The sequence below is a fragment of the Bison bison genome, unplaced genomic scaffold (assembly GCF_000754665.1).
Source record: "Bison bison bison isolate TAMUID 2011002044 unplaced genomic scaffold, Bison_UMD1.0 scf7180017864134, whole genome shotgun sequence".
NCBI classification, from domain to species: Eukaryota; Metazoa; Chordata; class Mammalia; order Artiodactyla; family Bovidae; genus Bison; species Bison bison.
The window spans coordinates 7,588,552-7,601,549 of NW_011494706.1; the positions used below are offsets into that span (position 1 = coordinate 7,588,552).

The 12,998-nt window shown below is 39.0% G+C and overlaps 1 protein-coding gene across 1 annotated transcript in view; it reads right to left on the reverse strand.

The window, feature by feature from the left end:
* AKAP9 (A kinase (PRKA) anchor protein 9) overlaps positions 1-12,998 on the reverse strand; it is a 153,800-nt gene that overhangs the window by 82,484 nt on the left and 58,318 nt on the right. The window contains exons 15-17 of the mRNA XM_010839819.1: positions 9,479-9,575; positions 8,406-8,498; positions 358-708 (exon numbers count right to left, since the gene is read on the reverse strand). Coding sequence (XP_010838121.1) covers positions 358-708; positions 8,406-8,498; positions 9,479-9,575 — 541 coding nt within the window. The remainder of the gene's footprint in view (positions 1-357; positions 709-8,405; positions 8,499-9,478; positions 9,576-12,998) is intronic.

Consider the following 12,998-nt stretch of genomic DNA (forward strand, 5'->3'; position numbering starts at 1 on the left):
ACACTTTAAAAGTCACTTTTCCCTGGTGGCTCAGACGGTAAAGCGTCTGCCTACAATGTGGGAGACCCTGGGTTCAATCCCTGGGTCAGGAAGGTCTCCTGGAGAAGGAAACGGCAACCCACTCCAGTACTCTTGCCTGGAAAATCCCATGGATGGTTGAAGCTGGCAGGCTACAGTCCATGGGGTCGCAAAGAGTCGGACGCGACTGAGCAACTTCACTTTCACTTTATAAGTCACAGGTCAAGACTGAACCGAATACTTATCTTCTCCATTAAGCAACATCACTGTTAATATTTTTATAGTGAGAAAAATCACAATTTTTTAAATAAATTTTTATACTCAAGGAAGCGTACTTACAGATTCTCTGACCATAAATGTTCTATCTTTGGAGGGCATTTCTTCTGAAATAGTCAGTTCAAAGTCCTTTGATTCCAGTATATCGTCGAGATGATCCTTGCTTGATAACAGAACTTCCTTTCCATCTTCTCCTAACTCCTTACTAAGTGGTTTACATTCTTCTTTAAATTTCCTGTCTGTTGCCTCAAAAGTCTGAAAACCAGCCTGACCTTGTGATAATTTCATTTCATTTAAGTAATGCTCTTGCTGACAGAGAGTAGATGCTTCTGATGATGGAGTATCTTCTTTTTCCCCAGATATTCTAGACAGTTCAGTTTGCTGAGCAAATGCTATACTCATTGACACAATGACCTGAAGAAATAAGGTAATCAAAAAGGATTCAGTTCAAGAAAGGATTAGATCTGTAAATACTAGCAAGAATTAGAAAAGCAAGTTTCCTCTTAAAAACTACATAAACTAGTAAAAAAGATGGCCTCATGCTTTTAAACTAAAAGAAATCTCAGCATAAAGTGATAAGAAGATAAAGATTCTGTTTTATAATGAATCTAATATCAAAGTGTTTTACTGCCTGCTTTTTTAAAATCAATAATTATAAAAAATTCTGCCTTACTATAACAGCAGTAACCGTTTGGTACAGAAATTAAAAAGGAAATAAAAGCCCTTATATTTCTCTCCTCCAAGAAAAATCACTATTAACACTTTAGTACATACATTTCCAAATCTTCTTCCTCTTCTTTACATTTAGATATGGATATAAATATAGACAAACATTTTCCTTAGTCATATTCTAATACTATAACCTGTTTTCATAACTATAGTAAGTATCTTTTCAAGTCAAGAAATACATTTCTATATAATTGTAAACGGGTTTAAAGTTTCATATTATACAGATTACTACAAATGTACTTCATCAACTATCTATGTTGGACATTCAGACTAACTCATCCTTAAGGCTGTTTTAAACACCGCTGTGATGAAAGCTTTTTAACCGTGTCATACACATATTCTTTCCAATTTACTTGCAGTAAATTTCCAGCAGTACAGCACCAGGTTTGTGTCATTAGTGAAACTGAGCGAGACCCTGTGGGGCTCCCCGGCATGGAAGCCTTTTTTGTCCCCATTTCCTGTAGGCAAAACTCCAGACTCCATGACCTTCCATGAGTTCCAAAGGGCAGATTCGAACAGTTGTTAGTCAAGGAAGGAGCAGCCAAGAAACAAGCTCAGGCTGGTTAACAGGACCAGAGAAGCTCTTCAAGATAAGGAGACCAACCACCTGAGAAGAGATGAAGGGAGTGCAAGTCCAGCTCACACACCCTCATCTTGTCAGAAACTCCATCCCTGAAACCACTGCTATAAATAGCGTCTCCTGCACTGGCAGCTGGATTCTTTGCCACTGTGCCACCTGGGAAGCCCCACTGCTATAAAACCTAGCGTCAAATCCTCCCAAATTGGGACATACAGCTTTTGAGGGCAGGAGCCTGCTCTGTCTCCCATTGCCTGGCAAAGCAAGAAAGCTATCTTTTTCTATTTCACCCAAAACTCTGTCCCTGAGATTTATTAGTGGTGGGCAAAGAAGCTGACCTTTTGGCATCATTGGTAAAATGATGATACAATTCAATCTAATCTATTTCACTTTCCACTTCAACTATGATCCTTAATTCCTGCTTATTTTAGTTCCACCCACCATAGGTACCTAGAAATTGTGACCAGCAGCCTTGGCTCTGAGAAGTCTAAGCCTCTGAGAACCAACAATTGTTCAGGCACTAAGTCATGTCTGACTCTTTTCGACTCCATGGACTACAGAATGCCAGGCTCCTCTATCCTCCACTATCTCTTGGCGTTTGCTCAAATTCACGTTCACTCAGTTGGTGACGCTATCTGACCATCTCATCCTCTGCCGCCCTCTTCTCCTTTTGCCTTCAATCCTTCTCAGCATCAGGGTCTTTTAGAATGAGTCAGCTTCTTGCATCAGGTGGCCAAAGTATTGGAGCTTCAGCTTCGGCGTCAGTCCTTCCAATGAAGATTCAGGACTGATTCCTTTAGGATTGACTGGTTTGATCTCCATGCAGTACCAGGGACTCTCAAGAGTCTCCTCCAACACCAGTTTTCAAAAGCATCAGTTCTTCAGTGCTCAAACAAAAATGTGATGAGATGTTAGGTCACAAATGAAATTTTTTAAAAATTGGTCATTATAAAGATCACTTTCTTTTGTATACATATTTAGAATAGAAATGGATAACAAATAATTAAAAGAACCATGTGTTTTGGAAACTAAAAAACCAACCAACCAACCAAACATAAAAACCAAGCCTAGACTAACTACCTTGTAATTCTCTCCTTTCTATTCACCACCATACCATCTAACCAAATTCCACCTGTGTTTACAATTAACTCTGCCTAGTCTGTGTCTGTGCAGCTGAACTTAACTGAGGAGAAAAATGAAAAAACAAGCTGACTGGTCTTACTTTAACATCATAACCACTACCCTTGAAATGAGCCCTTAGTAATATGGGCGATTCTACCCAATTTCCCTTGTCGTTTCCATTTCTTATTCCTTCTCTTAGCCCTTTGCTTTCTCCTTAAAGCTCCAACATCATCTCTTCCTTTCTCATTCTCAGGTGCTGAGTTCGCTTTTTACTTTACTGAGAAAAACAGAAGTAATCAGAAAAGAACTTCCACAGTCTCCAAATACTTCATCTGAAAACATACCTGAATCATGAGTCAAATATTCTTACCTTCCTTCCTGTTTCAATGAATTAGAAATACCATGCTTCAACCTAATGGCAGCTTTTCAGGAGATCTGCAACTCTTCTCATCTACTCAAGGACACTGCTCCAGCAACTATTCCACTCTCTCTTTAAATCAGCTTTTTTTTCCCCTTCTCTCCTCAATCGCTTCTATCAGCATAGAAACAGGATGTGGTATCTTTCATCTTAAACAAAAACAAAACAGCAACAACAATCTACCACTCGGTTCCCTACATCACTCTTTAGTTAGCACTGTACTTCTCTCCTTTTTAAAAACAACTCAGAATGATTCATTTCTTCATTCTTCTCCTTCACTCTCTCTCAAACCAAATCTAATCAGTTTGTCTCTACCATTCCATCAAATGTGTTCTTGTGAAAGTCACCGATGATTGCACACTGTAAAATCCAAGGGTTAATTTGCAGTTCCAACCTTTCAAGACTTTATCAGAAACACCTGACAAAGTTTAATACATTCTCAATAAATTGTCATCACTGGCTTCTCTGATGCAATCTTTGGTCATGTCCACATATAATGCACCACTTCTTCATTTCCTTTGTTCCTCCTCACTTCTCTGCCCTCAAACAGTGGCCCCCTCTGGGCTCAGTTTCCAGACCCCTTCTCCATTTACACTCACTAGATTAATAGTTTTCAATATTTCTTACTGTAACCATGGTAAACATACACATACAACAAAAATAAAACATTTTACACTGTGACCCAAGTTCTTGTGTGTCTGTTTTATATAACTGAATGTTTCCATTAATATAAAAATCCTGTACCAAACCAAATTTAATTTCATGCCTTAAAAAGAAGTTATAACACCACAGTTTGAAAAACACAACTCTAGATACTACCGTATTTCCATGTCAAGTTTTATCTTACTTCCTGAACTCTAGATTTATATATCCAATCATTTTCTCATCCCTTATATTTACATATTTAATGACTGTTTTTCATTTAATGGATCAAAATTTGAATATTAAGTTACCCACTCCCCTTCAGAAACTACTCCTTTGTATTTGTTTTCATCCTACATCTAACACCTAAGTAACTCCATTCTTCCAGGTGCTTAGATCAAATTACCTGCAGTACTATCTTCCCTTGAAGGGAAAGTCCTTCCCCTCTTTCCCTGTATTTCCTCTTCCTGTATCCAGTTACATCTGCTGAGGATATAAATCTGTACCAGGGTTTCACAATATTTCTCCAAATGGAACCCATGAATACAAAAGTCGCAGGACTGAATGAAACCATCCTCCAACTCGGCAATGCTGGCAGTTGGGTAGGTGGCTCCCAAACTCTTGCCAATTCTCCGTGGACACCTCTTGGAGACATCCACTGGAAAACTGCTGACTTTCTCTTTTGCATCCTACTTTCTTAAAAGGATCAATCTGTTATCTTCATGATTTACTCTCCCAGTGACATCTGGACTCTCCCCTCATGACAGTTCAAAAGTGAGGTCTTCTGTGATTACCCTATATAAAACAAAAGCACCTCACTCCCCATGGAATCTTCTAGTCTTATTACCTTGGTTCATTTTTCTCTTCATAGTATCTATTACTCTCGTACATTGTCTATTTGCACCAACTAGATAAAAGGTCAGAGCTTCACAGGTGGCTCATTAGGAAAGAATTAGTACAGAACTCGTGGGTTCTATCCCTGGGTTGGGAAGATGTCCCAGAGAAGGAAATGGCAACCCACTCCAGTATTCTTACGGGGGATAGAGAAGTCTAGCGGGCTAGAGTCCACGGGGACACAAGAGTTGGACATGACTTAGTGACCACACAATAACAACAGATGTCAGGTCTACAGGAGCAATGATTTCATCTATTTTTCTTCTGCTATACCCTGCACTCAGAACACTGCTTGGCAGTGAAATGAACTGTTAATGAATGTCTATTTTTCAATAGTACATACCCAAATCACAGGGCGAATCTAATGTTATCTATGTTAGCAATCACTACCTCTACTGCTTTCTTCTTTATACTCTGTGCTTTTAAAACAATGTTTCTCAATATTTTTCTAACTTCTTATAGGGTTGAGCATAACCCCATCTGTTCTGGTGACTAATATAAACAGTATGTCCTATTCTGGGGCTTCACTGGTGGCTCACATAGTACAGAATCTGCCTGCAATGCAGAAGACGTGGGTTTGCTCCCTGGGTCAGGAAGATCCCCTGGAGAAGAGAATGGTTACCCACTCCAGTATTCTTGCCTGGAGAATTCCACAGACAGAGGAGCCTGGCAGGCTACAGATCATTGGGTCCCAAGTACAGGACACCACTGAGCAACTTTCATTTTTCATAAACTATTCTAGGATCAACCTGGGCCATGATGTGTTGTTTCTTGGATCACAGTATTGGGTTGGCCAAAAAATTCATTTGGGATTTTCTGCAACATGTTATGGGAAAAATGAATAAACTTTGTGGCCAATTCAATACCTTGGCTGCCTCTGGAATGGTCTTTATTGACCTGTACTCTGGTAATCTGCTATAAGCTTGATGAATGATGCTTCACAAAACATATTTATATCATCATCATTATCACAGTAGTGAGACTACTTCAAAAGATGTCATTTATGAGTCTTTATTATCTTCTAGGTGTCTTACGGCATCCAGTCCCATCCCTTCATGGCAAATACATGGGAAAACAATGGAAAAAGTGACAGACTTTATTTTCTTGGGCTCCAAAATCACTGCAGATGGTGACTGCAGCCATGAAATTAAAAGACGCTTGCTCCTTGGAAGAAAAACTATGACAAACCAAGACAGCATATTAAAAAGCAGAGACGTTACTTGCTAACAAAGGTCCATATATATAGTTGAAGCTATGGTTTTTCCAGTAGTCATGTATGGATGTGAAAGTTGGACCATAAAGAAGGCTGAGCACCAAAGAATTGCTGTTTTTGAATTGCTGGAGTTGGAGAAGACTCTTCAGAGTCTGTTGGACTGCAAGGAGATCAAACCAGTCAACCCTAAAGGAAATCAATCCTGAATAATCATTGGAAGGACTGATGCTGAGGCTGAAGCTCCAATACTTTGGCCACCTGATGCAGAGAGCTGACTCACTGGAAAAGACCCTGATGCTGGGAAAGATTGAAGGTAGGAGGAAAGGGGACAGCAAAGGATGAGATGGTTGGATGGCATCTCGGACTCAATGGACATGAGTTTGAGCAAGCTCCAGGAGATGGTGAAGGACAGGAAAGCCTGGTGTGCTGCAGTCCATGTGGTGGCAGAGTCAGGCACTATTGAGCAACTGAACAATATAACACAAAATAGGTGCCTTATATGTATTAGCTCATTGAACCTTCACAAGAATTACTATTACTTCTATTATTCTCCTCTTTTAACGTAGAGGGAACTGAGACTGACTGGTTAAGTAACTTTCCTAAGACTGCAAATCTAATCCTATCCCAAACCTCATATTATTAACTGCTATACTAGGATGCCCTGCTACAAACACTTCACTTGAGAAATTTATGTAAGAGGTAAGTAAAAGAGAAAACCTTGCAATTCTCTAAAAGAACCAGATAGTGAGAACTGTATAAAAGTGATGGTGCTTCACTTTTTTTTTTTAAGGTTTTTTTGACCATTTTAAATCTTTATTGAATTTGTTACATTGTTGTTTCTGGTTTTTTTTTTTGGCCACAAGGCATGTGAGATATAAGCTCCATGACCAGGGATTGAACCTGAAGCCCCTGCACTGGAAGAAGTCTTAACCACTGGACTGCCAGAGGAGGAGTCCTGGTGCCTCACTGTTCGCTTTGAACAAAATTATTCAATTCAAATATGGAAGTGAGTAGGTCCTTATGGCCCACATATTTCCTTGAGTATTGACCGCCTGATCTAATTTATGTTTAATCTAATTCTTCATGCATTTCCTGTAAATTCTATCCCTCCTTCACTAAAACGCATATACTCCAGTAGGACTGTTACACTAGAACAGTTTAAAAACTATAAAAAACAAGCAAGACAAACTCAGAATCCAACTATTCCAAAATAAGAACCCAAACAGGAATATGCATTTTAAGAGACTTCAGAGACAAAGAAATGGAATCATAATGGTATAGTAGGTAGTACACGTGGTATTCAGGAGTTTACAAGAATAGTTCTGAGCATAGCAGCTAAGAGCATCTACAGTCATAAACATCACAGTCACTTCTGTTTTTTATTTGTTGGTTACTTTGGACTTGGATCCAGTACCCTAAGTTCAGCAGTTCCCTAAGCAGGGAAAGGTGACACAGTTTCCACCTGCTAGGTCAGTGGTGCAGAAGCAAGCAGGCTGCAAGCCCCCTAAAGAGGCACCTGGAGGAAGCCTTGTGGCCCCCTGGACTCCATGCATCCCCCAGGTCAAGCTCAGTAAAGCCACAGTCTACCTGTTCAGTTCCCCTTGGGCTCTCAGAGGAAGAACCCCACACTTACAGGAGACCACATTTGATCTCCCTTCTGGGGTCCAGATGTGTTTCTGAGCCAAGTTTTTCCAGAATCCATCACTTTGTGGTAAGCAGGAGAGTGACTGTCTTCGGTTATACATTCTGTCTGCAGGTGAAAATTCTCTCCACCAAGATTCCCACAAAGCCCAAGGCTCTCTTTCCTGTGGACTACAGCAGCCTTTCTCCCTCAGGAGAAGGATGAAGGAATGAAATTGGGTACAGGCTTCCATCAATCCCTAAATAACCCCTATATTTCAGGAAACAGACTTTGCAGATGGCTGAGTGGTAAAGAATACGCCTGGTAATAGAGGAGACACAGAGATGTGAGTTTGATCCCTGGGTCGGGAGATCTCCTGGAGGAGGAAATGGCAACCCACTTCAGTATTCCTGCCTGGAAAATTCCATGGACAGAGGAGACTGGCAGGCCACAGTCCATGGGTCGCAAAGAGTTAGACACCACTGAGTGACTGAGCATGCACACATGTACTACTGCTCTGGGAGGAGGCAGGCAAAACTGTTTTAATATAAAAGACCAAGCACTTCCTTTCTCATTTCCTATCACATCCTCCACCTTTAAGGAAGGCCAAACTCCTTCTTATGGTACTACTTACAAGGTAATAAATTTATAACTCCGACAAGTTTCTAACTGCTATTCTACATCAAGAGACGAATGCTTTTCTCATAGAAAAATTCACAGAACATTCCATTCTAAGGCAACTGTGGATAGTTACAGTATCTGACAACTTAAAGGAGCTACATGTAAAATTTACAACAAAAATCAGTGCTTTATCATCAATAAAATCTATCTTTTTTTGAAGGCTCAAAGAGAATACAGACAACAAAATTATCTTTCAAATAAACTATAAACTTACCTTAGCTACTTCTTCTTCTAATCGTTCTTGGTACTGTTTTTCCAGCAACTTAACCATATTTGTTTCCTTTTCCACTCCAAATTCACCAGAATACTAAATTAAAAAGCAAATATGACATATTTATTTATACTAATTATACAACACTTATTTTTAAACTTCTCAAAAGATTTCTATTCTTTAGAAAATTTCTTAAAAGCTTTAATAAGTAAATTGCTGCTCTATTAAAAGCAATAGTTCTAGTGAATAATTCTACTAAATTAATTGTACTTTTGTGAAGTTTAAAATGCAAACTGAGAAGCATGCTTACAATTACTAATGTACAGTTCTAGAGCGGGGGAAGAAAAGATATTACTTAAGAACTAAAAATTTACTGAATGAAGCCCAGGGTTTTACAGTTATGTTTGGGAAAAGGGGCCACAAATTGGGAATATACACAGTGTTGAGGAGAGGCAAAAGGTGGTTTGACTAGATCAGATATACTGGAAAAGATGAGGGACTTTTTCTATACTGTATGGCCTGTGCTGAAAAAAGCCTTATCCAATGTCCTAGCCCTAGCGTACTGAATTCTGGGAATTCCTAAAGAATAGTCTAGAGATAGTCTAGTTCAACTTCTCATGGTAGGAAGAAAAGCTGTTTCTCTTTTTTGAAACTAATTTCTTGTAAAGTTCAGGGCACTGAAATTAACTTGCTATATAGCCCATGTTATATAAAACAAGACAAATTTTAAATTAGAATATATTTAGGGGGAAAAAAAAACCTCTCAATTTTAACTTTTTTGTGTTTTTCCTATGCTATGAAAGTACATCAGGCTTCCAAAGTGGCACTAATGGTAAAAAACCCGTCTGCCAATGCAGGAGACTCGGGTTCAATCCCTGGGTTGGGAAGATCCCCTGGAGGAGGCAATGGAAACCCATTCCAGTATATCAAATGTCTTCACTTATATATTCTTCTGGATCTTTATTTTCATTTTTACTATACTTAATTCTCAGCAACTATTTATTGAGTAATTAAATCACATACATAAAAATGATAGTAACAAAATACAATTAGTGTACATAACAGTTTAAAAATACCTCTGCAGCGCCATCAATGTTCTGTTCTAGACAACTTGCTGGGTATGTTGCTTTCTGTACATCAGACTCAGTAATTACCACTGAATCAACGAAGAAGCTAAATATAAACAAAAGAGGATGAAGGGATTAGTGTTGTGTGTGAATTTTACTGTTAGTAAATTTACAGCATGCATAAAATGTGTGTTGGGGCAGGGGGGTTTTGTAACATAACTCATTATTTTTGACTACTTTTTTCACTTAAAAGTAAAGCAGCAGAATTACATAAATATTTAACAGATTATCCCTGAGTTTTATGCCATTTTATAAGTCTACTACAAATGTATGACATGGAGCTGTATAAGTATAGATATTTTTTAAAAGTTACCTATACTATTATTGAGGAAGCAAAGTTTACAAAATCTCATTTTTATTAAAAATTTACACACACATGCAGAGTGAAAAAATTCTGGAAGAATACATATAAAAAGTAACAGTGATTACCTCCAGTGGAATGGGGGCATAGTGACAGTGAGAAACATTCTTAATTTTATTCATAACTACTTCTGAAATTTTTAGTTTTTCATGTATTCATGTATTTTTTGGTATTCACGTCTTTATTCTGTATTGTATTGGGTCACTTCTAAATGTTCACTACAACAAATAATGCTAAAATAGAGATCTCATAAATGTATCTCTGCATACATCTATAGATGTTTCTACATGATAAAATCTTATAATTTTAATTTTTAAAATTTTAACATGCCATATTTGAAAAAGTTACATTAATTTAATTCCATAATCATACAATTTAAGTATTTTCTCAAAACTTCAACAACAGAGAGTCTCAACGACCTTAAAACTTTCTTAGAAGATGTATGTCTTTATTTTTGAGATTATACATTTTTTCAAATAGGAATGTACGAAGAAGTAGCATTCTTTGTGTTACTGGCCATAAAAGTTTCCTCTGTTGTGAACTCCCTATACATCTTCTATATTCATGTTAAATTATCATAAAAACTCATGTTTCTTGTCTTTATTCTCTGCCCTTTCCTGGTTCATTTCTCTTTTTTATTATTTCATCTGTTTCCTCACAGCTTCGTGCAAACACTGTTCTGATCCTTTGCTTCATTTCTCATTTTCACAGCCCATGAAAGATCCCCCAGATCATTCATCCAGCTACAGAGACTCAAAAAAAAAAAAAAATGCTGCCGAGTTCACAATGACTTAATTTCGTAGCTTTACAGCCTTTGAAAATGTTTATCCCAAATTCAATAAAATAGACTAGCTGAAATCAAATTCACTGTTTCTATCTTATAATTAAGGTCCTAACCTTCCACTTGCATGATTTCTTTACATATATTAAGACATCATAAGCCTTCACATTCTCTAGCTCAAACAATACAGGTCATCTTTCCTCTGTTTTGCTCCAAAGATTCCTTCCATCCCAACATCTCACAGTCATCCCTTTATTTCCATTTCCCCTGGAGCCAATGCAAAAAGCATCATTACAGAAATATGCAGCGATGGGCACTGAAAAATGCCACACATTCATGGCTTTAAATTCCAGCACTTTGGCTGTCTCATCATGTTATATTCCCCAATCACTAAAGAAATTATTGTTCTATGAATAAATATTATTTCAATGATTGGACTGAAGTCCCTTGAGGTAAGTGAAGTGAAGTGTCAGTTGCTTAGTTGTGTCTGACTCTTTCTGACCCCAGGGACTATACAGTTCATGGAATTCTCCAGGTCAGAATACTGGAGAGGGTAGCCGTTCCCTTCTCCAGGGGATCTTCCCAACCCAGGGATTGAACCCAGGTCTTCCACTCTGCAGGTGGATTCTTTACAAGCTGAGCCATGAGGGAAGCCCAAGAATGCTCGAGTGGGTAGCCTATCCCTTCTCCAGGAGATCTTCCTGACCCAGGAATCAAACTTGGGTCTCTGCATTGCAGGCAGATTCTTTACTATCTGAGCTACCAAGGAAGCCCCTAGAGGTAAAGGGTCACTTTACAAACATCTAAAGTTTTCTCCACAACATTTAGCCAATTCTCTTTGCAGTCACAGGACTGGAAAAGGATGTTTTCACTCCAATCCCAAAGAAAGGCAATGCCAAAGAATGTTCAAACTACTGCACAATTGCACTCATCTCACACGCTAGCAAAGTAATGCTCAAAATTCTCCAAGCCAGGCTTCAACACTATGTGAACCGAGAACTTCCAGATGTTCAAGCTGGATTTAGAAAAGGCAGAGGAACCACAGATCCAATTGCCAACATCCGTTGGATCAGGAAAAAAGCAAGAGAGTTTCAGAAAAACATCTACTTCTGCTTTACTGATTACGCCAAAGACTTTGACTCTGTAGATCACAACAAATGGCAGAAAATTCTTCAAGAGAGAGGAATACAGACCACCTGACCTGACTTCTGAGGAACCTGCATGCAGGTCAAGAAGCAACAGTTAGAACTGGACATGGAACAACGGACTGGTTCCAAATAGGGAAAGGAGTATGTCAAGGCTGTATATTGTCACTCTGCTTATTTAACTTATATGCAGAGTCTGTCATGTGAAATGCTGGGCTGGATGAAGCACAAGTTGGAATCAAGATTGCTGGGAGAAATATCAATAACCTCAGATGACACAACCCTTATGGCAGAAAGTAAAGAGCAACTAAAGAGCCCCTTGATGAAGGTGAAAGAAGAGAGTGAAAAAGTTGGCTTAAAACTCAACATTCAGAAAACTAAGATAATGGCATCCGGTTCCACCAGTTCAGTTCGGTTCAGTCGCTCAGTCGTGTCCAAGTCTTTGCAACCCCATGAACTGCAGCACACCAGGCCTCCCTGTCCATCACCAACTCCCAGAGTTCACTCAAACTCATGTCCATCAAGTCGGTGATGCCATCCAGACATCTCATCCTCTGTCGTCCCCTTCTCCTCCTGCCCTCAATCCCTCCCAGCATCAGAGTCTTTTCCAATGAGTCAACTCTTCGTATGAGGTGGCCAAAGTACTGGAGTTTCAGCCTTAGCATCATTCCTTCCAAAGAACACCCAGGGCTGATCTCCTTTAGAATGGACTGGTTGGATCTCCTTGCAGTCCAAGGGACTCTCAAGAGTCTTCCCCAACACCACAGTTCAAAAGCATCAATTCTTCAGTGCTCAGCTTTCTTAATAGTCCAGCTCTCACATTCATACATGACTACTGGAAAATCCATAATTTTGACTAGATGTACTTTTGTTGGCAGAGTAATGTCTCTGCTTTTCAATATGCTGTCTCAGTTGGTCATAACTTTCCTTCCAAGGAGTAAGCGTCTTTTAATTTCATGGCTGCAATCACCATCTGCAGTGATTTTGGAGCCCAAAAAATTCAAGTCTGACACTGTTTCCACTGTTCCCCATCTATTTCCCATGAAGTGATGGGACCAGATGCCATGATCTTCGTTTTCTGAATGTTGAGCTTTAAGCCAACTTTTTCACTCTCCTCTTTCACTTTCATCAAGAAGCTTTTTAGTTCCTCTTCACTTTCTGCCATCAGGGTGGTGTCATCTG